Source organism: Urocitellus parryii, chromosome 11 (assembly GCF_045843805.1).
Source record: "Urocitellus parryii isolate mUroPar1 chromosome 11, mUroPar1.hap1, whole genome shotgun sequence".
Classification (NCBI taxonomy): domain Eukaryota; kingdom Metazoa; phylum Chordata; class Mammalia; order Rodentia; family Sciuridae; genus Urocitellus; species Urocitellus parryii.
The window spans coordinates 91,358,519-91,380,144 of record NC_135541.1 but is presented as its reverse complement, the minus strand read 5'-3'; the positions used below and the strand labels follow the sequence as shown (position 1 = coordinate 91,380,144).

The following is a 21,626-nucleotide window of genomic DNA, read 5'->3' as shown; positions in this document are numbered from 1 at the left end:
CAGGACACGGGCAGGCATTCCAATCAGCTTTACAACATCAACTAATGGCCAGGCCATACAGACATCCTGATATTTTTACAGAAAACAGAAATGAATCCTTCATAACTTGTGACAAGCTGGCTTCTAATCTAATGAGATAACTAGGCTAGGTATATCATTAGTACCATTAAAATAAAATAGAGTCTTCTGTCATGTCTCCCAGCTACCTTTTCTCCCCCCCCCCCCTTAAGTTATACTTGCCATTTGCTTCTCAACCAACTGTAGTCTGGCTTTGTTTTCCCGATGTAGAGATTCTAACCAAGCCCACCTGCCTCTTGTTAAGTATTATGGGTGTCTTCTGATCTTTCCACTGTCTAGCTTTTTAAATGTCCTCCTCCTCCAGCTTCCTGAGCACTGTATCCTCCTGGTTTTCTTCCGACCTTGCTAGCCATTGCTTTTCAGTCTCCTCCCAAGTATCTTCTTCCTCAGTCTGTCTTTATGTATGTTTTCTTTTATGTTCAATTTTCAGCTTTCTTTTCCCTATTTTTTTTTTTGCCTTTCAATCTATACATTTTTCCCATAGGGGATTCCACATATTTCTCAGGTTGAATAATCAAACACAGGCTGATTGATAATTCCACATCTTGTTGTTAGACTGTACTTTCCTTTTGTGTAATACAAGTTTTTGTTTTGTTTTGCTTTGTTTTTTGGTATTTGGTGCCGAGGATGATGTAGTTCAGGGGTGCTTTACCACTGAACTACATCATCAGTTCTTTTTTTAATACTTTTTTTTAGTTTTAGTTGGACACCTTACCTTTATTTTACTTATTATTTTTATGTGGTGCTGAGGATTGAACCCAGGGCCTCACCCGTGCTAGGCGAGCACTCTACCTCTAAGCCACAATCACAGCCCTCAATTTTTTTAACAAAATTTCAAATTATTGAGACAGGGTCTGGGTGTCACTAAGTTGTTGAGGCTTGCCTGGAATTTATAGTCCTCCTGCTTTAGCCTCCTGAATTGCTGGGATCACAGGCATGAACCACTGTGCCCAGCAGCATATGCAAGTATTTCTTGGATACCAGTTGAGACACCACAAGCACAACATGTGTAAACTACTCATTATAATTCCCTCAGACCTTTTGTTTTTCACTTTTCATCACCTCCCTAGTTGCCCAAACCAGGAACCTCAACATTAAGTCTTGTGCTTCTTACTCTCTTTCCATGCCACATAAAATCTTGTGGCTATTGGAATATGTAATGTCTTTGAGCACACTATTTCCTTTGCCTAAATATTCCCTTGGTTAATCCCTATTTTTTTTGGCATTGAATTGAACCTAAGGGTGCTTAATCACTGAGCTACATCCCCAGCTCTTTTTATATTTTATTTTAAGATGAAGTCTTGCTAAAGTTGCTTAAGGCTTCGCTAAATTGCTGAAGCTGGCTTTGAACTCTTGGTTTTCCTGCCTCAGCCTCCAGAGCTACTGGGATTACAGGTGTATGCCACCATGCTGGACAATTAATTCCTAGTTCTACAGGGAGATAGTATAGTATGATGGACAGGAAGGTAGCCTCTGAGGTCAGAATGCTTGGGTTTAGATTGAGGCTTGGCTGCTTCTAAATTACTTTAATTCCCCTCCTCAAAAATAAATAAAGAAAGAAAGAAAGGAAGGAAGGAAGGAAGGAAGGAAGGAAGGAAGGAAGGAAGGAAGGAAGCCTGTGTTCTCCTTGTTATTGTATTTATTTCATTGTGTTATAGTTTGTTTCTTTTCCTCTTTTATTACAGAGATAATATTAGTAATGGAATTATAAGTTCCTGGGGGCAGAAACTAACTTCTGAATCATCAGACCAGGGCCTGGCATATTCATTTATTGACCTACAAATATTTGTTGAGAACCCTTATCTTCATGTACCAAGATACTAGTTTTACAACAGTAAACACAAAAGATCAGGTTGCTGCCCTCACTGGGTTTACTTGCTAATGAAGTACTCAAGCAATAAACAGAAATATATGGATCAGTTTAAATTGTGCTACATATTGGAGAGGAAGTGACAGAAAGATCAAGGAGAAATGTTGTAGGCAGAGGGAAACTCGAGTACAAAGGGTCTGAGTTGGAAAGGTATTTGCAAAGGAGGGAACTACTTGAATAAATAAACAAAAGTTGGAAAACTAAGAAGCAGCAAAGTAACTTGTCTACCATAATTGTAAAGTAATGGAATCTATATCCTCTGAGTCCAGTTCATCAGTCTTTTAACTGAAACATATTGCTAAAACAGTCTTAGCAAAACCGAGTATGGTTACTAAAATGCAGTGAAATGCAAAACCCATTATAGTGCTGATTTTTTTTAATTTTTAAAAAATTAGTTGTAGATGGATGCAATACCTTTACTTTATTTATTTATTTTTATGTGGTGTTGAGGATTGAACCCAGGGCCTCGCATGTGGTAGGTGAGCACTCTGTCCCTGAGCTACAACCCCAGCCCTATGGTGCAGATTTTTATTTTTTATTTTATTTTATTTTATTTTATTTTATTTTAGAGAGAGAGAGAGAGAGAGAGAATTTTAATATTTATTTTTCAGTCATCAGCGGACATAACATCTCCATTTGTATGTGGTGCTGAGGATCGAACCTGGGCTGCACGCATCCAGGCGAGCACGCTACCTCTTGAGCCACATCCCCAGCCCTGGTGCAGATTTTTTTTTAAAAAATTATTGACCTTAAAGAGAAAATGAATGTAAATAATAATGAAGCATATAAAATGCTTACCCCCCCCCATGCCCTTTGGAATTATTACTATTTTAAAAAAAATTTTAGAATTTTTTTTTAAGAATAAGATACTATTCTTGAATTCTGACTTAGGTTTAAGTGTACAATACAATTTGAGAGAACTTGAACAAAAGCAGGGAAAATTTATTAAGTGTTTATTCCTTCCCTAGGGTGTGACAGAAACTGTGGTGACTTGGACATGATTCCTGCTCTCGGGGTTTATGTTTATCAGGGAAGAGATTTTCCAAACAGTTTGAGAATTTTCAGTTGATAACTCTAACTTAATGGAAATAATTTTACCATTAAATCTGTAAGATGTGTTATTCATAATCATTTGGTCTAGTACAAGTGCTAAACAAATTGTCAATCTTGAGTAATAGGAGGTGACATAAAAGAAAATTTTGGAGTTTTTGGTTCTCGTGAAAATTTATTCCTGGTCTTTGTAAAAAGTTGTCCTTTTAACTTATCAAGTATTCATACTTTATTATCTAATTATTTTTTGCATTTATCAGCTAATTGATATAGGAGAGAGTATAGCAATTCCAGATGAATTTTCTGAACAAGAAAGGCAGTCTGGAGATTGGTGGAAACAATTGGTGGCAGCAGGAATAGCTAGTGCAGTGGCACGAACATTCACAGCTCCTTTTGACCGCTTGAAAGTCATGATGCAGGTAGCTTGCATGCTTTTCCTACCTTGTCAGAGTAACTGGAATAGTTCTTTATTATTTTCACAACAAATATTTTAAATGTCTTGGAAAATTTCATACTATTTCTTGTTAAGGTTTTATGCTTTATTTAAAACGTAGATTTTAAAATTTATTTTTAAATAAGAAGTTGTTCTATAGAAGCAAGTCTCTTTTTTATAACCTGTGTTTTATTTGTTTTTATTTTTATGTGGTGCTGGCAAGATTCTTCTAAGAATTAATTTTTATTTGAAATAATAATACAATCACCTTATTAGATTGATTTTTCAGAAATAAAACTAAATCCATTAGAGAAATGACAAGACACTATTAGTCTAATTTGTTATGTTTATCCCCTGACACCAACATAATTGCATGATTATACTTTCCTATGAAAGTACTGATAATATTTCTAAGAATTATAAAAAAATATTATATGGTATCTAATTACCTTTATTTCAATGAGTGATGTTTTATCAGCAGAAGTTATGAAATAGTATATGGTTTAATCTAGTAAGAATCATAACTAAAATCCATAATTAAAATTTACTATTTGGTGCATACTTTCTCTGCAAGGATATACAAATAAATAATATATAATCTGGTGAATTTTTTGTAATTAAATTTACATACCTGGGTGTCTTACTGTCTATGGGTATTTTTTTGGTAATATTGGTAACATTTTGGTAATGGACACAGTGTGAAGTGTGTAAAAACTATAGTGTTACATAAATAAGAGCTAAGTAATTTATCTATGCTTCTGCTTAATCCAAGATTTTTTGATATCTTACAAACTATATTTACATAAATATGTAATTTTTAGAAAATAAAGACTGTTGAAGGATAGCTTTTAGGAAAAAAAGGCTTCATATATTCATTTCACATATATACTTAGGATCCATTGTATACTAGATACTTATTAGGCATTAGGGGCTACAGTAGTAAGTTAGACACAATATTTAGAATTAGAGAATAGAGGGGAAAATAGATAATTAGGCAAGTAATAATAAAAGGCAATAATTAGGCAAGTAAGTAATGAAACATGAAACCTATGTTATTCTGAATCCAGAGAATACACATAGTACTGTGGGAACACCTAAAAGGGAGTACATACCATTTTCCCTGTCCTTATCACTTCTCACATAAATGTATAATGATATCTTGGTTAATGTATCCAGTAGAAATAACGACCTTTAATTCAACAGACTAAGTGTTGGGAACACACTTTGAAGTAAGGTAATAAGACAACCCATCATCCTTCTGAGTGTTTGATTCCCCAGTTAGTGACTAAATTCAGTCAGTTGTTAGGAAAGAGTAAGACTCCAAAATTCTCTATCACATATAAAGATCAAAAACCTGGTTTATTCACTGGGCTTACTGGCTAAAGATCATCTCCCAATATGTCTCTGTGCAGCACCGTACTGTACTGTATATTTTCCATTTACACCTCATTTTTTTTATTTTTTGAGAGACAAAGTTACTGAGGAAACCAGGTTTTTGATCCAGAACCTGTTAGAGATAGTCCACAACATAGCTATTCGATGATGATGATGATGATGATGATGGTATGGTGATATTGAAATTAATGATTGTCACTTCTAAGTTTTCATTCTGTGAAAGATAGAAACTATATGGGTGTCATAGAGACAGAAATCAGTGATGATCTGTTTTCTGAGCAGAAGAAAATGGATTGGATTAGGGAGAGTGAAAAAGTATGTACCAAATAGAGGGGGTGTGGAAAGAATGAAAAAAAAAGGAAAGAGAAGAGGATGGGAGACAGAAAAGAAAATGAACGTGGAGAATAAATAGGACAGAAGGAGGGAAGATGATAGGGGGAAAATGAGTTAGAAATAGGGAGGCAAAAGTAGAGAGGAAGGGAAAAAGAAGGGAAGATTAGGAAGTGGGAGAAGGAGGGAGGAATGGAAGAAGTCTGTCCTTTTACACTGTTCTGATTGTTTAGGCTTTCATTTATAAATATATTGGGCAGTGAAATAGGTTCATTAAAACTTGCCCTCTTACTAATGGAAGTATTACTCTTTGAGCTTCATGCATCTGAAAAGGAATACTGTGAAATACAAAAGGACACATGTCTAAAACAGCTTAATTGCAAGGATTTATAGTCTGAGAGTTACTGGGTTTGAATTCAGACTTTGATATACTTTATCTGTGGGCAAGTTATTTGACTACTCCATGTTGGGGCTATAAATTGAAAATCATCTCACCAGAGTTATTTTAATGCAGGGAGGTGGTTGGATTTGGCTAGGGGGTGGGTAACTTGGTGGTGGACAACTTGGCCTAGCATGGATGAGGCCTTGGGTTGGATCCCCCTCACCCCTCACTCCCCACACATGGAAATGAGGGGAAAATAAATGAGGTTTTATGAAGTGTTTAGCATAATGTCTGTTACATAGTACACAAAATGAAGGCTGCCATTTTTTTGCAGAGAAAAAAGATGAGAAAGTAGAACTATTACTATTTCATCAAAGACATATTTAATTTTCTTTAGCTATTTGTTTTGAGTTTTAAATACTTTATTTTCAAAACAAAATAAATACATGCCTACAAAAAATCTGGAAAATAGGACAGTAGAAAGAAGTTATATATCTTCTCATCACTCAAAATAGTTATTAATAATGCCTTAGTGCATTACCTCTTATCTTTTTATGTTTTTTGCAGAATAGTGATTACTTTTAAATAATTGATAGTTTTTTGTGGTTAATAGTATAACATGATCATATTCACATTACTTTATATTCTTCAAATATAGTTTGTAATGACTAGGCAATATTTCAAGTGGAAGTGTCATACCTTATTTTGTCATTTAAAAGTTTCTTAGACATGTAGATGACCTAAATTCTCCTCTTTTAAAACTGTTATTCATAATTTTGTGATGGACAGAACATCATTACCTGAACCTTTTTTCATTTTAGGATTATTTGTTCAGAAAAATTCCTGAAAGTTTAATGATGAACATATTTAAGTCTGTGTGTATCTGTGTGTGCATGCATGCACACATATACAGCTAAATTATTTTTCAGATTGGTTCTAACAGAAGATGAGAATGCCCATTTTGACTTACTTGCTCATTATTGTTCTCTTAGAGGGTGCTTTACTACAATTTAACTTTCACTTTCTTAAAATTAACATCTTATTATAAAATAATATATTAGAAAAAATAGGAAAACAGAAAATCATAAAGGCAGACATTAAAATGATCTGTAATTCTTATGTGTTCCTTTGCTAGAAATTCTATAACAAAGTACCACAAATAGGCTTAAACAACAGAAATCTATTGTCTCATAATTCTGGAGGCTTAAAGTCCAAAATTAGGGTGTTATCAGGGTCGGTTCTTTCTAAGGGATATGAGCAAGAGTCTGTTCCTGGTTACTCTTCTCCTAATCTATGTTATATCTCTGTACCAAAATTTCTCCTTTTTATAAGGATAGCAGTTGTATTAATTACAGTACACCATGAGGATCTCATTATAATTTGATTCTATCTGTAAAGACCTTATCTCCAAATTAGGTCATTCTGAGGGAAAAGGAATTAGGACTTTAATATATGAATCTTGAGGGGTACAGTTCAATTCCTAATACTGTGATACCCCTAAGTATACATTATTGAAAAGCTCAGTACATTTTCATTCGTTCTTTTTTCAGTGCATATTTAAATGTACTATTACAATCTTATAATATTAATTTATTTCTGTCTTCCATAAGTTATTCTTTTGATTTTTTATTATATTCCAATACCTTCAGTGGTTAACTAAAACTTCAGATAGTACCAAAACGTATATGTACTATGTTTTATCCTATATATATATACCCATGATAAAGTTTAATTTTTAAATTAGGTACAGTAAGAGATTAACAACAACAACTGATAATAATAAAGTGTAACAATTACAATAATATACTATAATGAAAGTTATGTGACTTTCACCTAGGAAGCACGTTACAGTGTTTCTTTGGCATATCCAAATTGCAAACATCACTACTCTTGTACTTTGGGACCATTATTAAGTGAAATAAGGGTAACTTGAACATAAGCATTTTGGTAATACCAGAACAGTAAATATGATAATTGAGATGGCTACTAAGTGATTAATGGGTGGGTTATATATATATAGCGTGGATACACTGGACAAAGTGGTGATTCATGACCCTGGAGGACAGAGTGGAGCTGGACAGCCTGACTTTATCATGCTGCATAGAATGGTATATAATTTAAAACATATAAATGATTTATTTTTATTATTTTCCATTTAATATATTTGGACCATGGAAACCATGGAATTCAAACTATGGATATAGGGGGACTGCTATGATTAAAATATGTTTGGATACAAGAAAATATTAATATATCAATTTTATATGTCACTGAAGGAAAATTAAATTGGGGGTTGAAAAATTATGAATTCATATATATATATATAATTATGTCATTAGTAATACCAATGCTATATTGTCAGAAAAATAAACTGAAGAATAAATAGATTTTCTATTTATTTCCAGGTTCATAGTTTAAAGACAAGAAGAATGAGGTTGATGAGTGTGTTTGAGCAGATGGTAAACGAAGGAGGAATTTTTTCTCTTTGGCGAGGAAATGGTACAAATATTATCAAAATTGCACCAGAGACGGCACTCAAGATTGGGGCCTATGAACAGGTAAATTTAATTGGCTAAGGAATTTTAAATGAAGATTAGATTTTAATGTAATATAAAATTTTAGACTTTTATGAAAGAGAACACGGGAATGTACATAAGCAATAGTTATCAATGTAAACATTAATTTTATTTTCATTTGATGACTGTTTGATTGCATATTGCTATTATCTACAAAGAAAGGCTGCATGGATAACATTATATCATCAAAACTGATGTTTGTTAGTAATTCTTCTAATTTCACTGTCATAATGTGACATTAAAAACATTTCATAATTGGTTTTTCCTTTAAATAATTTGAATGTTTTGTGGAATTGAATGTTTCAGTTCATTTATTACTAAGTAAAGGATTAATCTCAATTTAATCAAGTGAATAACAGATGAGAAATATACATTGAATTAAAAAATTTGTTAATCTAATTTAGGATTTTACTTCAGAGGCTTGGGTAATTTACTTTGAGATGAACTATATTTATTTTTGAATATTATATGTTATTTGTGTCACATAAGTGCCCAAGAATGCTTTGAATGTGGCTCAAACTTTTCATCTTAATTGTATACCTTGTAGTAATTCTTTAAATTTTTTTTTTTTTTAGCATATGACAATCAAAGTGCTTATAGAGGAAATTTTGTATCCTAAATTGGAAATAAGATTGCTGGGTACAAAGGATCCAGTTGAAGTTAGTAGTCCTGAATATAACGTGATATCAGGAAGCATGCAGATTTATAAAATCTTGCTTACAATAGGTTTTGAATTTTGGCAATTTCCTGGATTCCGATATTTATTCTGTAGCTACCATGAGCAAGGTCTTATGCTGTAGTCTGGGGCTACATGAGTAAACAAGATAGAAATAGTTGATCTGCTCTTTTAGACTTTACTTCTATCAAAATTAGTTGTTGGGAGCTGGGTTGTGGTTCAGTGGTAGAGTGCTTGCTTAGCATGTGTGAGGGTTTGATAGTCAGCACCACATATAAATAAATAAAACACAGGTCCATCAATAACTAAAAGATATTTTTAAAAATTAGATGTTGAAATTTAAGGAGGGTTCATCCAATTAGTGTACAAAAACAGCATGTTATAAAAGTACAAAAGAAGCAGGGAAGCCTGTGTATTCCTTATTGTTACCAGGAACATATAGGTTTTATTAGTGATATCACATACAGGTGGGAAAAAATGGCCTAGACCTTAAGTCATCAATATGCCTACTCATGGTGACACAGGACAACACAGAGAGTGCTCCAATGATGCACTGTTCATTATTAATTAGGACTTTGGCTTCACAGTTCTTTCTAGTCTGCTACACTGGCAATAAGCAACCATGGACACACTTTCCCTGTTTAGAACAAGACTTGACTAGAGAAAGCAGCAGGTTTCCCACTTCTTATCTTTGGCCTCATCTTGGTTACTGCTAGCCTTTCCAGGGTACATCACTTCACGGGGTTAAGAGCTCTTCCAGGACTCTAGCACATAGATAGCTGATTTATTACAATGAAAAGATACAAAGCAATATTGACGAAGAGCAAAGGTGGATGGGATGAAGTTCAGAGGAAACAAGAAGTAGGCTTTCAAAGGTCCTTTTCCAGAGCTCTTGCTTGATTACTTCAGAAATGAATTGTGACAACACATATAAAATGATCTTTACCAGAGAAACTCGTTAGAGTCTTTGTGCCCAAGGTTTATTAGGGCTGGTCTCTCTGCCTAGCATGTACCAAAACAAGCAGGCATTCAGCATAAATTATATTGTCTGTGTAAAGAGTTTATGCACAGTGAGCCATTCTTGACAGAGAATGATGGGAACCCTCCCCAAATCCAAGTTCCCAAATAGAAGCCAAGGGAGAACTTTGCAAAGAGGACTTTCAAGGGACACCACTCTCTGGCATGCTGAATTAATTCTTTTCTGTACATAAATCATTTTAGAAATGTCACAATGAATCACACGAATTTCTCCTGTAAACTTTTATTTAACTTAAAAAAAATACTAGTTGATTCTTTGACATCAAGTGATGCTATTATTTCTTATATTGTTTTTCATCTTCTCCCTCTGGTTTATTGATGTGTAACTGAAAATTAAAATAGTTTATTTATGGCATAAACATAATTTATGTTTTAATATATGAGTACATTTATTACTTTAATATACATATCTATCATCTTAGCAAATTTCAAGTGTACAATACAATATTGTTAATTATATTCACTGTTATGTAAGAGATCTCTAAAATTCAGTCATCTTGTATAAGTGAAACTTTGTGTCCCTTGATCAACATCCCCCCATTTTTCCTCTTGCCAACAATTATTTTACCTTCATATTGCACATACAAAATAATGTTTGTCTTTTGGCATCTGGTTTATTTGATTTAGCATAATGTTTTCCAAGTTCATTCATATCGTTAAAAACGGCAGGATTACTTCTTTTAAAAGACAATTCAGTCTTTAAAATTTTCTATGTATCTTATAATTGTGTTGTACATATACCATGTTTTCTTTATCTATTCATCAGTGGACATTTAGGTTTCTTTCATATTTGGGCTATTGTGAATAATGCTGAAATAAACACAGAACTTCAGATATCTTTTTTGAGATACTGATTTTATTTCCTTTGGATATATATATGCAGTAGTATGATTACTGGATCAAAAGGTAGTTATACTTGGGGTTGAACCACCATTTGACCCATTCCACTCCTTGACTTATACCCAAAGGACTTAAAATTAGCATACTACAGTGATGTAGCCACATCGGTGTTTACAGCAGTTTAATTCACAATAGCCAAGCTATGGAACCAACCTACACGCCCTTCACACAGATGAATGGATAAAGAAAGTGTGGTATATATACACAATGGACTACTACTCAGCTATAAAGAAGAATTTGCCAGTAAATGGATGGAACTGGAGAATGTCATGCTAAGTGAAATAAGCCAGTCTCCCAAAAATCAAAGGCTGAATGTTCTCTCTGATATATGGATGCTAACCCGTAACAAGGAAGGGTAGGAAGGGGAAGTATAGAACATCATTGGATTAGACAAAGAGAAGGGAGGGAGAATGGGAACAGGAAAGAGAGTAGAATGAATCGGACATAACTTTCCTATGCTCATATATGAATATATGACCACTGTGACTCTACATTATTCACAACCACAAGAATTGGATCAAAATTATAATAGGTTGCTCTCTCTCTCTCTCTCTCTCTCTCTCTCTATATATATATATATATATATATATATATATATATAATATGTCAAAATATATATACCCTTTTGTCATGAATATCTAAAAACAAATAAAAAACCAGTAAAATAAAAGGTAGTTATATATTTAGTTTTTATGGGAATCTCCATATTGTCATCTTTGGACTTTATGATAATAGTCATTCTAACAGTTGTGAGGAGATAAGTCCTTGTAGTTTGAGTTTGTATTTCCCTGATGATGAATGGTGTGCATCTTTTCATACAACTGTTGGCCATTTGTATGTTTTCTTTGAAGAAATGTCTATTCAAGACATTTGTCCATTTTAAAATCAGATTATTTGTATCTTTTGCTATTGCGTTATAGTGGTTCCTTACATATTTTGGATATTAATTCTTTATCAAATATATGGTTTGTGTTTATTTTTTCCTACTCTGTATTTTGCTTTTTAAATCCACTTTGTTGATTATTTCTTTTGCTGTGCATACATTTTATAGTTTAATAACGTTCTACTTGTTTATTTTTGTTTTTGTTGCCTGTAATTTGAGGTCATATCTGAAAAATCATTACTGTGATCAGTATCAAGAAGTTCTCTCCAATGTTTTATATGAAACATTTAATTTTAATTCAACTTTAATAAAGATATATCACTTAAAAAAGAAGATATTCCTCTAATAATTTTAGTTTTATGTCTTAAGTCTTTAATTTGAGTTGATTTTCTACATTTTTTCTACATCTACCTATTAAAATTCTCAATGGTCTCATTTCTCAGAACCTAGTTTCTGTATTAGAAAATACAGCTTTCTATTACTATAACAAAATACTTGAGTCACGTTGTCATTCAGAGGAATATTGACTGCTTTCACATATGACCAGGTTCCCTTAAAAGATAAATCCTTGAGTAAGAAAATGATGTTCTCATTAAATTAGTTCTTTTAGAGTAGTTGCTGAAGAGTTAATCAATAGGATGGCATCAAATTAAAAACTTCTACACAGCAAAGGAAATAATTAGGAATGGGAAAAGAGAACCTACAGAATGGAAGAAAATCTTCACTAACTACTCTTGTACAGAAGATTAATGTCTTGAATATATAAAGAATTAAAAAACCCTCTACACTAAAAAATCTAATAACCCAATTAATTAATGGGAAAATGAGTTAGACATTATCCAAAGAAGAAATGCACAAATTGTCAACAAATATATTTAAAAATGGTCAACATCATTAGCAATTAGGGAATTGCCAACCAAAACTTCACTGAGATTTCATCTCACACCAGTCAGAATGGCAATCATCAAGAATACAAGTAATTCCTATGTTCATATATGAATGCACGACCACTGTAACTCCATATCATGTACAACCACAAGAATGGGATACTAATTAGAATAGGCTATACTCCATGTATGTATAATATGTCAAAATATACTCTTCTGTCATGTATATCTAAAAAGAACAAATAAAAATATGGGAAAATATTTTAAGAATACAAAAAATAATAAACACTGGGGAGGATGTGGATAAAAATGAACCCTTTTACACTCTTCGTGGGATTATAAATTAATACAACCACTAGGAAATCAATATGGGGGATCCTTAAAAGACTAGGCATGGAACCACCATATGACCCTGTTACACTACTCCTCAGTATTTATCCTGAGAATTAAAGTCATCATACTACAGAGATACACGAATATCCATGTTTATAGCAGCACAGTTCACAATAATCAAACTATGGAACTAAGCTTAGGTGTCCATCAGCAGATGAACGGATAAATAAAACATGGTATACATACACAAAAGAGATTTATTTAGCCATAATGAAAAATGAAATCATGTTAATTGCAGGAAAATGGATGAAACTAAAGACCACCAAGTTTAGCAAAATAAGTTAAACTTACACAGTCAAGGGTCCTATATTTTCTTTCATATGTGGAAGCTGGAGAAGAATAGGAAAAGAAAGGTGGGAGCAGATCTCATGAGAATCAAAGGGAGATCAGTAGAGGAAAGGGACCAGGGGGCAGGAGGCAGAAAGAGAGGGTGGAAGTGCTGGGGGGTGACACTGGCCAAATTATATTGTTACATTGTATGCATGTACACATATGTAACAACAGAGCCTATCAATATGTACAAGTATAATGCACCAATAAAAATGTGGAAATAAGTAGGTGGCGGGAATTGTTGTCAATCTAATGGATTTAATAGTTCATATACAAAGTCTGTAGATCAGAAGTAATATTTTGCAGCTGAGTAACTGTGGATTAATCAATCTTTAGAATTTTGGAAGCATCTGTAAAACTGGAAAATTAATTTTTTCTTTCCTTTTTTCAGGCACAACTGTACTAAATATATTTCCCAAATACTTTAAAATTAAATTATATTCACATAAGTAAGTTTATTAAAATATATGAAGTATTGAAATAAAACCATTAAGTGTAAAAGTTAGGTTCTTCTTGGCTACATTTACTCTGGTGTCATTCTGTTTGGAAGGGCTACAATGTTAAGTGTTCCCAAAGGTCATCTGTAAAAAAAAAATTTTTAGATGGTTCCTCAGCAGCTTCTGGTAGTCGATTTTGGTTTTCAACTGAATGAAGTGGCTCTTTTAGAGTAGGTGGTAAAGTCAGATATTTAAGCTTATGTTCAGGCTTTCTCTTCAACCCCTTCAAAGACTTTTACTTTTATTCTACCCACTGAAAGCCCTCTTTCTTTGTCAGGAAAGTCTAGTCATTCCCTTTTCCTTTCATGCCCTAACCTCTAATGATTGCTTGGTTCTCTGAAGATAGGGGGATTCCCAGGACACATGAGAATTTTAATAGGTTTGAGTGATATACTGAAGCTATGTTTGTAAGAACATGAAAGGGGGTGGGCTTTGTTCATGGTTCATTTCTCATTTAAATTACATATTCCATTCATGTGTTATGATTTACGTTAGTTCTTGTTAAAACTTCACTTTTAGGTTTAGATTTCTGTTTTCCTTTTTTTTCTACATGTTTTTATAATAGCTTACCCATTACTTGAGCTAACTGGAATAAACTATGCCTTATAACAAAAAGAGCCTCTCATGTTACTGTTCTTGATTATCCAGTAACCAAACAATGTTAAGTGTTTTCTATGTGTAAAGCATGATGCTAAAAAGTGATAAAAGGTGCAATCCTGTCAGGCATGGTGGTGTCTGCCTGTTAATCCCAGCTACTCAGGAGGCTGAGGCAGAAGGATCACAAGTTCAAAGTCAGTCTGGGCAGTTTAGTGAGATCCTGTCTTTAAAAAACAAAGTCTGTAGGTGTAAGTCAGTCATAGATTGCCCCTGGGTTCAATCACCAGTACCAGGGGGAGAAAAGAATACAATCCTTGTCCCCTTTGTGTAATTTGCATGCCACATATGAAATAACACATTCATGAATGTGCTTAAGTAATTTAACACTCCTATTAGTTTATTCCACAAAGAAAAAGGAAAAAGGAGACTGAATAGAGAACACTTAACTTTGTAATACAAGTAATTGGAATCAGGTATTCTACTGGGTTGTGCTAATGTCAGTTATCTGATATATGTTTTAACATAAATTTATACTATTAATGTTATAAATTTAGAAAGGTATGTATTACATTTCATTAATACTATACATTTTAATACTTTTGTTTGCACAGTTTAAGAAATGGCTTAGTTTTGATGGTTCTAAAACAGGAATTTTTGAAAGATTTATAGCTGGTTCATTGGCTGGAGCAACTGCCCAGACCTGTATTTACCCCATGGAGGTATGTATTATTTTAAAATTTTAACTAAAACCATGTTTTAATGCAAATTATAACTTCTTATGAATGAATTCCAGATAAGTATTTTATATAATAATGTAATAAATTGTTTTATAGCTACAGATTTTAAATCTCATGTCACTTGAACTCAGTGTTTTTTTAAAACAAAGATAGTATTGGAGATAGATAAGAAGATAAACAGTAATTTATTGTTTGATTGATGGATGGATAGAATCATTTGTTTAGTAATCAGGGAAATTTGGATAGCATACCCACTAAGTTTAGCTGTTTTACTTAGCTAGCTGTTATACAGGATCCAGAAAAGAGTCAGGTATTTTGATCATGTAATTTATAGTAGAAGGGAAAATAAATACATCATTAATGATGATTCAAAATAGGAACAGTAAATTCTAGGAGAGAGATCCATATACCATGTTATGGAAACTCAAAGGGGAGAAATTATTTTTAGTGAGGAATTTCATGAAAGGGGGGAATAAAATGTGTGAGCATGGCTTAGAATTTGGCATGCAAGGATTATGAGGAAAGGCATTTTAGGCAGACATAACAGCTTGAGCAAAGGAATGGAGGTTAAAAATGTCAGTGTGTTTAGTTTTGGACTGGACTTTTAAGTGAAGGGTTGGGACCCAATAGGAAAGCCTCTTGAATTTAACTTTAATTCCTCAAAAAATTAGAAGCCATTAAAGACTTTGAAGCCTGCAATGTGATCTTAGTTATTGTATCCATTTTTTTTCTTTTTCTTTGTCTCACTTTTTTTTTTTTTTTTTGAGAAGAGATTAGAGAGATCGTTCCCTCAGTCAGGGAAATGATAATAAGAGCTCAAATTATAGGGAAAATTGACTCCTCTTAGAGCTCTTGTGAGAATGGACAACTTGAAAAATGGAAAATAGGAAAAAATGGAAGGAAGAAAGTGAAAAAGTCTGTGGGCTGTGTGCCTGAGTGTTAGAAGAGTTGTGACTAGGTTAGAGTCCTAATAGAGGTAGAGGATGAGGAAGGGAACCAGATGAGATCAGATCTACATTTATTTAATTGTAGCAGTTGGTGGGACAACCAAGTTATTATTTTCAGCAGGCAGTTGCAAATGTGATACTGAGACTTGAGATTTCAAATGTTGGCATACCATCTGCAGAGAGGTGTTAATTGAAGCCATGAGATTGCCTAAGGAAAATGCAAGGGTTCTGTTTTGTTGCTTTCTTTCTTCTTTAATGCTGAGAAAAAAAACTTTTGAGATATTAATTTAGGGAATAAGAAGAGAAAATAAAAGCATGACAGTGAAGATTTACTTGTATAAGAGGAAAGCACACTTCCTTGGAGAAGACAGAAAAATTTAAGAATGGGTTCTGCAGAAAGATTCATGAAGCAAAAGACTTCCTATTGATGGCACAGAGGCAGCCCCACCAAGCTATGTAGTTTGCCCAAACAAGACAAAATTTATTCTTTTGTCTTCCCTGTTTGGGAGAGCAATTTCTCCAAGCATGTATAGAGTGGCTTTTAATCAAGTTAATGGAAATTAAGACAAAGAATGAGACTATTAGAATTGTATCTGGCTTGGGAATATTTACAAAGTCACTGGAGCCTGCTGTTGTCTTTGTAGTTTCTGTGATGTCACCACTTTAAGAGCCCAGAGTTATTTTAAGTTATATATTATAGGTCTTACTATTTCCCTCAGTGTACATTTTAAGCATATATAGAATTTTTTTTCCTATTGGTTTTTCACTTTAACATGGCCACATATTTTTTTTATTTCAAATGAATTTGTTTCAGAAAATGTTGCCTTATAGCACATTAAAGGCACACTGCTTAATTTTCTTGTTTGAATATTTTTAATGTATTTGCTGTTGCTAATTAAGACCTAGCTGTTGAAAAATTATAGTTATTGTTTTCTTTTTTGGTTTCTATAAAAGTTTGTAAACATCATAGTACAATAAGCCTCACTAGTTTGCTAGATTAGCAGAGTGAATCTAATAAATATATTTTTCTTATGTTCTTTCATATATAGGTAATAAAGACTAGACTGGCTGTGGCTAACACTGGAGAGTATTCAGGGATTGTCGACTGTGGCAAGAAGCTTCTGAAACAAGAGGGTATCCGAGCTTTATTTAAAGGCTATGTTCCTAACTTGCTGGGCATTGTACCTTATGCAGGCATAGATCTTGCTGTTTATGAGGTGAGTTCATTCTCAAAATGTGAAGTTATGGGTTAAATTTGAGAATATGCACAACAGTTTTTTATTCTAAAAACATGATTATAAAACACTTTTCATTAAGCAGCTTTTGAGTGAGGAGTGAACTGAATGTTTTTATTTTTGTTTTATATGTAAATATAAAATATAAGTTATTTTATATTTACATATATAAGGTATTTTATATTTGCATATGTATTTTATATTTACATATAAAACAAAATAATAATAACTAATAATTTTAGTTTGTTTTTGGTGAATTACTTCTTGGTAAGGATTATAGATAGATATTCCAATAATATAGTGGTTTTCAACCCTGGATGCAAAATTGAAATCATCTATATGTAGATCTTTTAAAAAATAAGATTGTTGAGCTATTTCCTGAGACTTTCTGACTTAATCATCCCAGGGAGAGGTCTGGGATCCAGGTTTTTTGACTGCCCAGAAGTATCTGTGTGCAGGTAAGATTGAGAACACGAACATATCATTGCCATCTAGGAAGATTAGACCTGAGGGGAGAAATACCTGGGTTGGAAATGAGAGCCAGCATGGAGATAGGCTAAAAATCCTGACAGTGCTGTCCTGATGAGGCAGGACTCTAGGGTATTCCCTTTTAGCTGGTCATTTCCTACATCTGTCTCAGGAAAATCCTTTTAACAACATTCACCATTTGTTTGTACGAACTAGGTGGGAGTGTATGATTAGAATAACTCAGATTTCATTCTCAATATGCAAAGGAGAGCTTTCTAGGCATAGGCCTGTAGTATTTTTGGCAAGTAGTACCTCTATCATGTGAAAAATAGCTCATCTCATTTATCACTATGACAAATAAATTATATTTTTGTAGATGTTTAGAGTATGAATATTATGGCACATATTTTCCTTTCCTTTGTGTTTCCTGGTTTCTGTGATCTTATTAAAATAAATGTGTCGCTTCTGTATAAACAGAAGAAATGGGCTTTCTCCATTCTTTTATGTCTACAGTTTAATATCTGTAGCTTTCATACCAGTGCACCACTTCTCTTTTTATTGTTACATGATTGTAATAAGTGTGTACCATGGAAAGACATTATGGAATTTATTTTTCAAAACATCAAATTCTACATTTGGATAATTGTCAGTACATAATAATAAAGTAGCTGCTACCCTTTATAAATGAACAGTTCTTGGGCTGGAGATGTGGCTCAGCGGTAGCGCGCTCGCCTGGCATGCGTGCGGCCCGGGTTCGATCCTCAGCACCACATACCAACAAAGATGTTGTGTCCGCCGAGAACTAAAATATAAATATTAAAAAAATTCTCTCTCTCTCTCTCTCTCTCTCTCTCTCTCTCTCTCTCTCTCTCTCTCTTTCTCTCTCTCCTCTCACTCTCTCTTTAAAAAAAATAAAAAAAAATGAACAGTTCTAAAAGCACTCAGTGATGTTTTAAGTCTATTATTTATAAATATTTTTTCCAGCCACTTTTATTCAAGGAAAAGAAAATTTGGAAAGAGAGTCTCTCTTAAAAACTGAGAAAGTGTGGTTTCATTAACCTGTAGTAGATTGTGCAGTCTTCCTCTCTATAATATTTTGTTGATCTCTGAGAATCTTCAGAACTTTGTTCTGGTCTCTATCTTTAAAACCAAAATAAATAAGCAAAGGAAAACAAAACAAAATGCCCCCCCTAAAAAACAAAAAAATAAAATAAATAAAAAAATTAAACACACAGAGAAACACAAACATATGAGAACTCAAAATTCAGGTTACTTATTTGAAAACATTTGTGCATCCTGTCCTTGATATGTCAGTGCAGTAGCCTCTCTGTACTAAAGTTTATTCATCTTAGAGTTGCATAGTAGTTAAAAGGATATTTATTATTCTCTCTCTGCCAGTTTTTGAAGAATCATTGGCTGAAGCACTATGCAGAAGACTCTGTAAACCCTGGGGTAATAATTTTGCTGGCCTGTAGTACATTGTCTCACACTTGTGGTCAGTTAGTCAGCTTCCCTCTGTATCTCATTAGAACTCGCATGCAGGCTGACGGTGAGTTTTGTCTGTTTAATGAAGTAATAACTAAGTAGTATGTTTTAAATAAGTGTAAATTAATGATTTCAAAAACAGAAGAACTTATAAAAACTTATAAATAAAGAAAAAGTTAGCTTTCTAATTTAAAGCATGAAATTTGAAATAATAATTTAATTGACTAGAGCCTTTTGTGAATTGTAGGTTTTATTTCTTCTTCAAAGCTCTCTTTGGAACTCTCCACATTTTTCTTCAGTAACTGATGATCTCATTGAGGAGTTTTTGTTTTTATTTAGATTCAAAAATACCACGTAGAACAATAGAAAAGGTTTTGTCCCTTCAAACTTAATCAAAGTTTACCCCATAGAAACAAAGTTTTTTTCTTCTTGGTTCTGCTATCACCATCATGTCCCACATCGGGAACTTAATATATTTGTGGAACTGAATTCACTTACATTGATTCAGTCTACTTAAGGAGGGGTCATTAATCAGAAGGATGATATCTGCTTTGTTCCTCTCAGAGTGAAATTTAGGAATTTAGATTTTAAGAAAATACCTTTATGACTTTTAAAGAATAAAATAAAATAAACAACTTCACATTATCCCATAATCTTCTTGAGTGAACCATTTAAGGAGTTTACATGGCATGTGAGATTCTTTTACATTCTCTTTCTTCCTCTTTTTTTTAGTTAGGCCTTGGGATTTAATTTATATTGCATATTTAATTTATATTGCATTTCCCTCTCCATTCCACCACACATCCATTCTTCTATCGAACTAGCTGTATCATATGTAATTCCAAATGCTCCTTGGAGATGCTTTGTGAAAACTTTCAGCTTTTTCAATAGAACTTTCTGCAGTTATGGAAATATTTTATAACTGTACTATTTACTACAGTGGTCACTAATCATATGTGGTTGACTCTCATGCACTTGAAATGTTACTAATGTGACTGAGGAGCTCAGTTTTTAGTTTTATTTAATTTTAATTAAATCTCAGTAGCTACATGTGTCTTGTAGATATCATATTGAACAGCACAGGACTATTCTATATGAAGGGAGAGAAGCATACTCTGAAGTAATTTCAACTTCTGTAAATTCTAATTTATCATTGAACTATCTTAATACATAAATATTAAATACTGAATTATACTGATCTTTTTAAACTTATAGCTCTGGTGGAACAAGAAAGAACACCTATGATTCAGCTCATCCAAGAAATATATAAGAAAGAAGGAAAAAGAGGATTTTACAGGGGTATCACCCCTAACATCATAAAGTTGCTTCCTGCAGTAGGCATCGGCTGTATCGCTTATGAAAAAACGAAACCAATTTTGGGATTAACCTAGAAGTGAAATATCAAATTGTTATCATTGTCATAATCACTGAATCATAAGATAATGCCTGGGTTATAAGGAGATCATACCTTTTACTAAAAGGAAAGAAGTATCAAATAACTGTTAAAAATATTCTCTTTATTTTATCTATTATAAAATGTATAAATTAAATAATAATTTTGGTAACGTTCTTTAGTAATTTTAAATCCTTAATATTTACCAAATTATTTTTAAATTTCCTGCCAGTCTCCCTTGAATCCTAACTTGAGATTTATTTTGATTGGATTTTAATATGGCATAGAGTAACATAAAACATTTGATCAGTTGTAAGAGTTTATGTGAACCTTTTTTGCATTTAAAAAATTTTTTTAAAGCTGAGCTTTAAAAAAAATCGGTGCATTTAAAATTGATGTTTCTGTTAATCATTGGAGTCCTTGCTTCTGTTCTTTAAGGAAAATGGAAAGTTGGTTTCATAATTCCTTCTATCATATTGTAGATAGAATAATGATAGCATATTATTTACTACCCTGGGCACTTTAATTTGTAAATATAAATATTGTTGTCTCATTTCTTGAAATTTTTGGCTAATATAAGGAAGTTGACATTGAGAAAAAGACAGCATTGGACAAATTTTATCTTCTGGTTGAAAAAATTTTTTAAAAATTTTTAAAAATTAAATCCACTCTTTCATGTTTACTGAAGCAACTCCTACTTAAATTTAAGAGTTGGTTGAATTAACCCTTTGATATTCTAAATAGCTGCTTCTAACTTTTATTTTAAAAAATCACAATCTCTATTGGAATTGTTTTGAAGAGTGAGAAGGTGGTAGTTGGCTGGTTGACCACTAATGGTCATTGAATGAAGAATTGTTATATTAAACTAACTAAAGTCCAGGTTTTGATCTTTTGCCTTAGTGATACAAAACATTTGACTTAATTTCCTCAAAATTATCAGTTTCTTGTTGCTAGGTTAACAAAAATAACTCTAAAGACTGAGATATAGATCAGAATACAAAGTCACTAATTTATAGTAGAGCTTAATACTTACTATTAACCAAAAT

At 32.8% G+C, this 21,626-nt stretch overlaps 1 protein-coding gene across 1 annotated transcript in view; it reads left to right on the top strand.

Annotated features, from left to right (window-relative positions):
* LOC113175356 (mitochondrial adenyl nucleotide antiporter SLC25A24-like) overlaps window positions 1-20,578 on the top strand; it is a 53,489-nt gene extending 32,911 nt beyond the window's left edge. The window contains exons 5-10 of the mRNA XM_077791578.1: window positions 3,259-3,417; window positions 7,944-8,096; window positions 14,927-15,034; window positions 17,049-17,216; window positions 19,101-19,251; window positions 20,403-20,578. Coding sequence (XP_077647704.1) covers window positions 3,259-3,417; window positions 7,944-8,096; window positions 14,927-15,034; window positions 17,049-17,216; window positions 19,101-19,251; window positions 20,403-20,578 — 915 coding nt within the window. The remainder of the gene's footprint in view (window positions 1-3,258; window positions 3,418-7,943; window positions 8,097-14,926; window positions 15,035-17,048; window positions 17,217-19,100; window positions 19,252-20,402) is intronic.
* The last annotated feature ends 1,048 nt before the right edge of the window (window positions 20,579-21,626 follow it).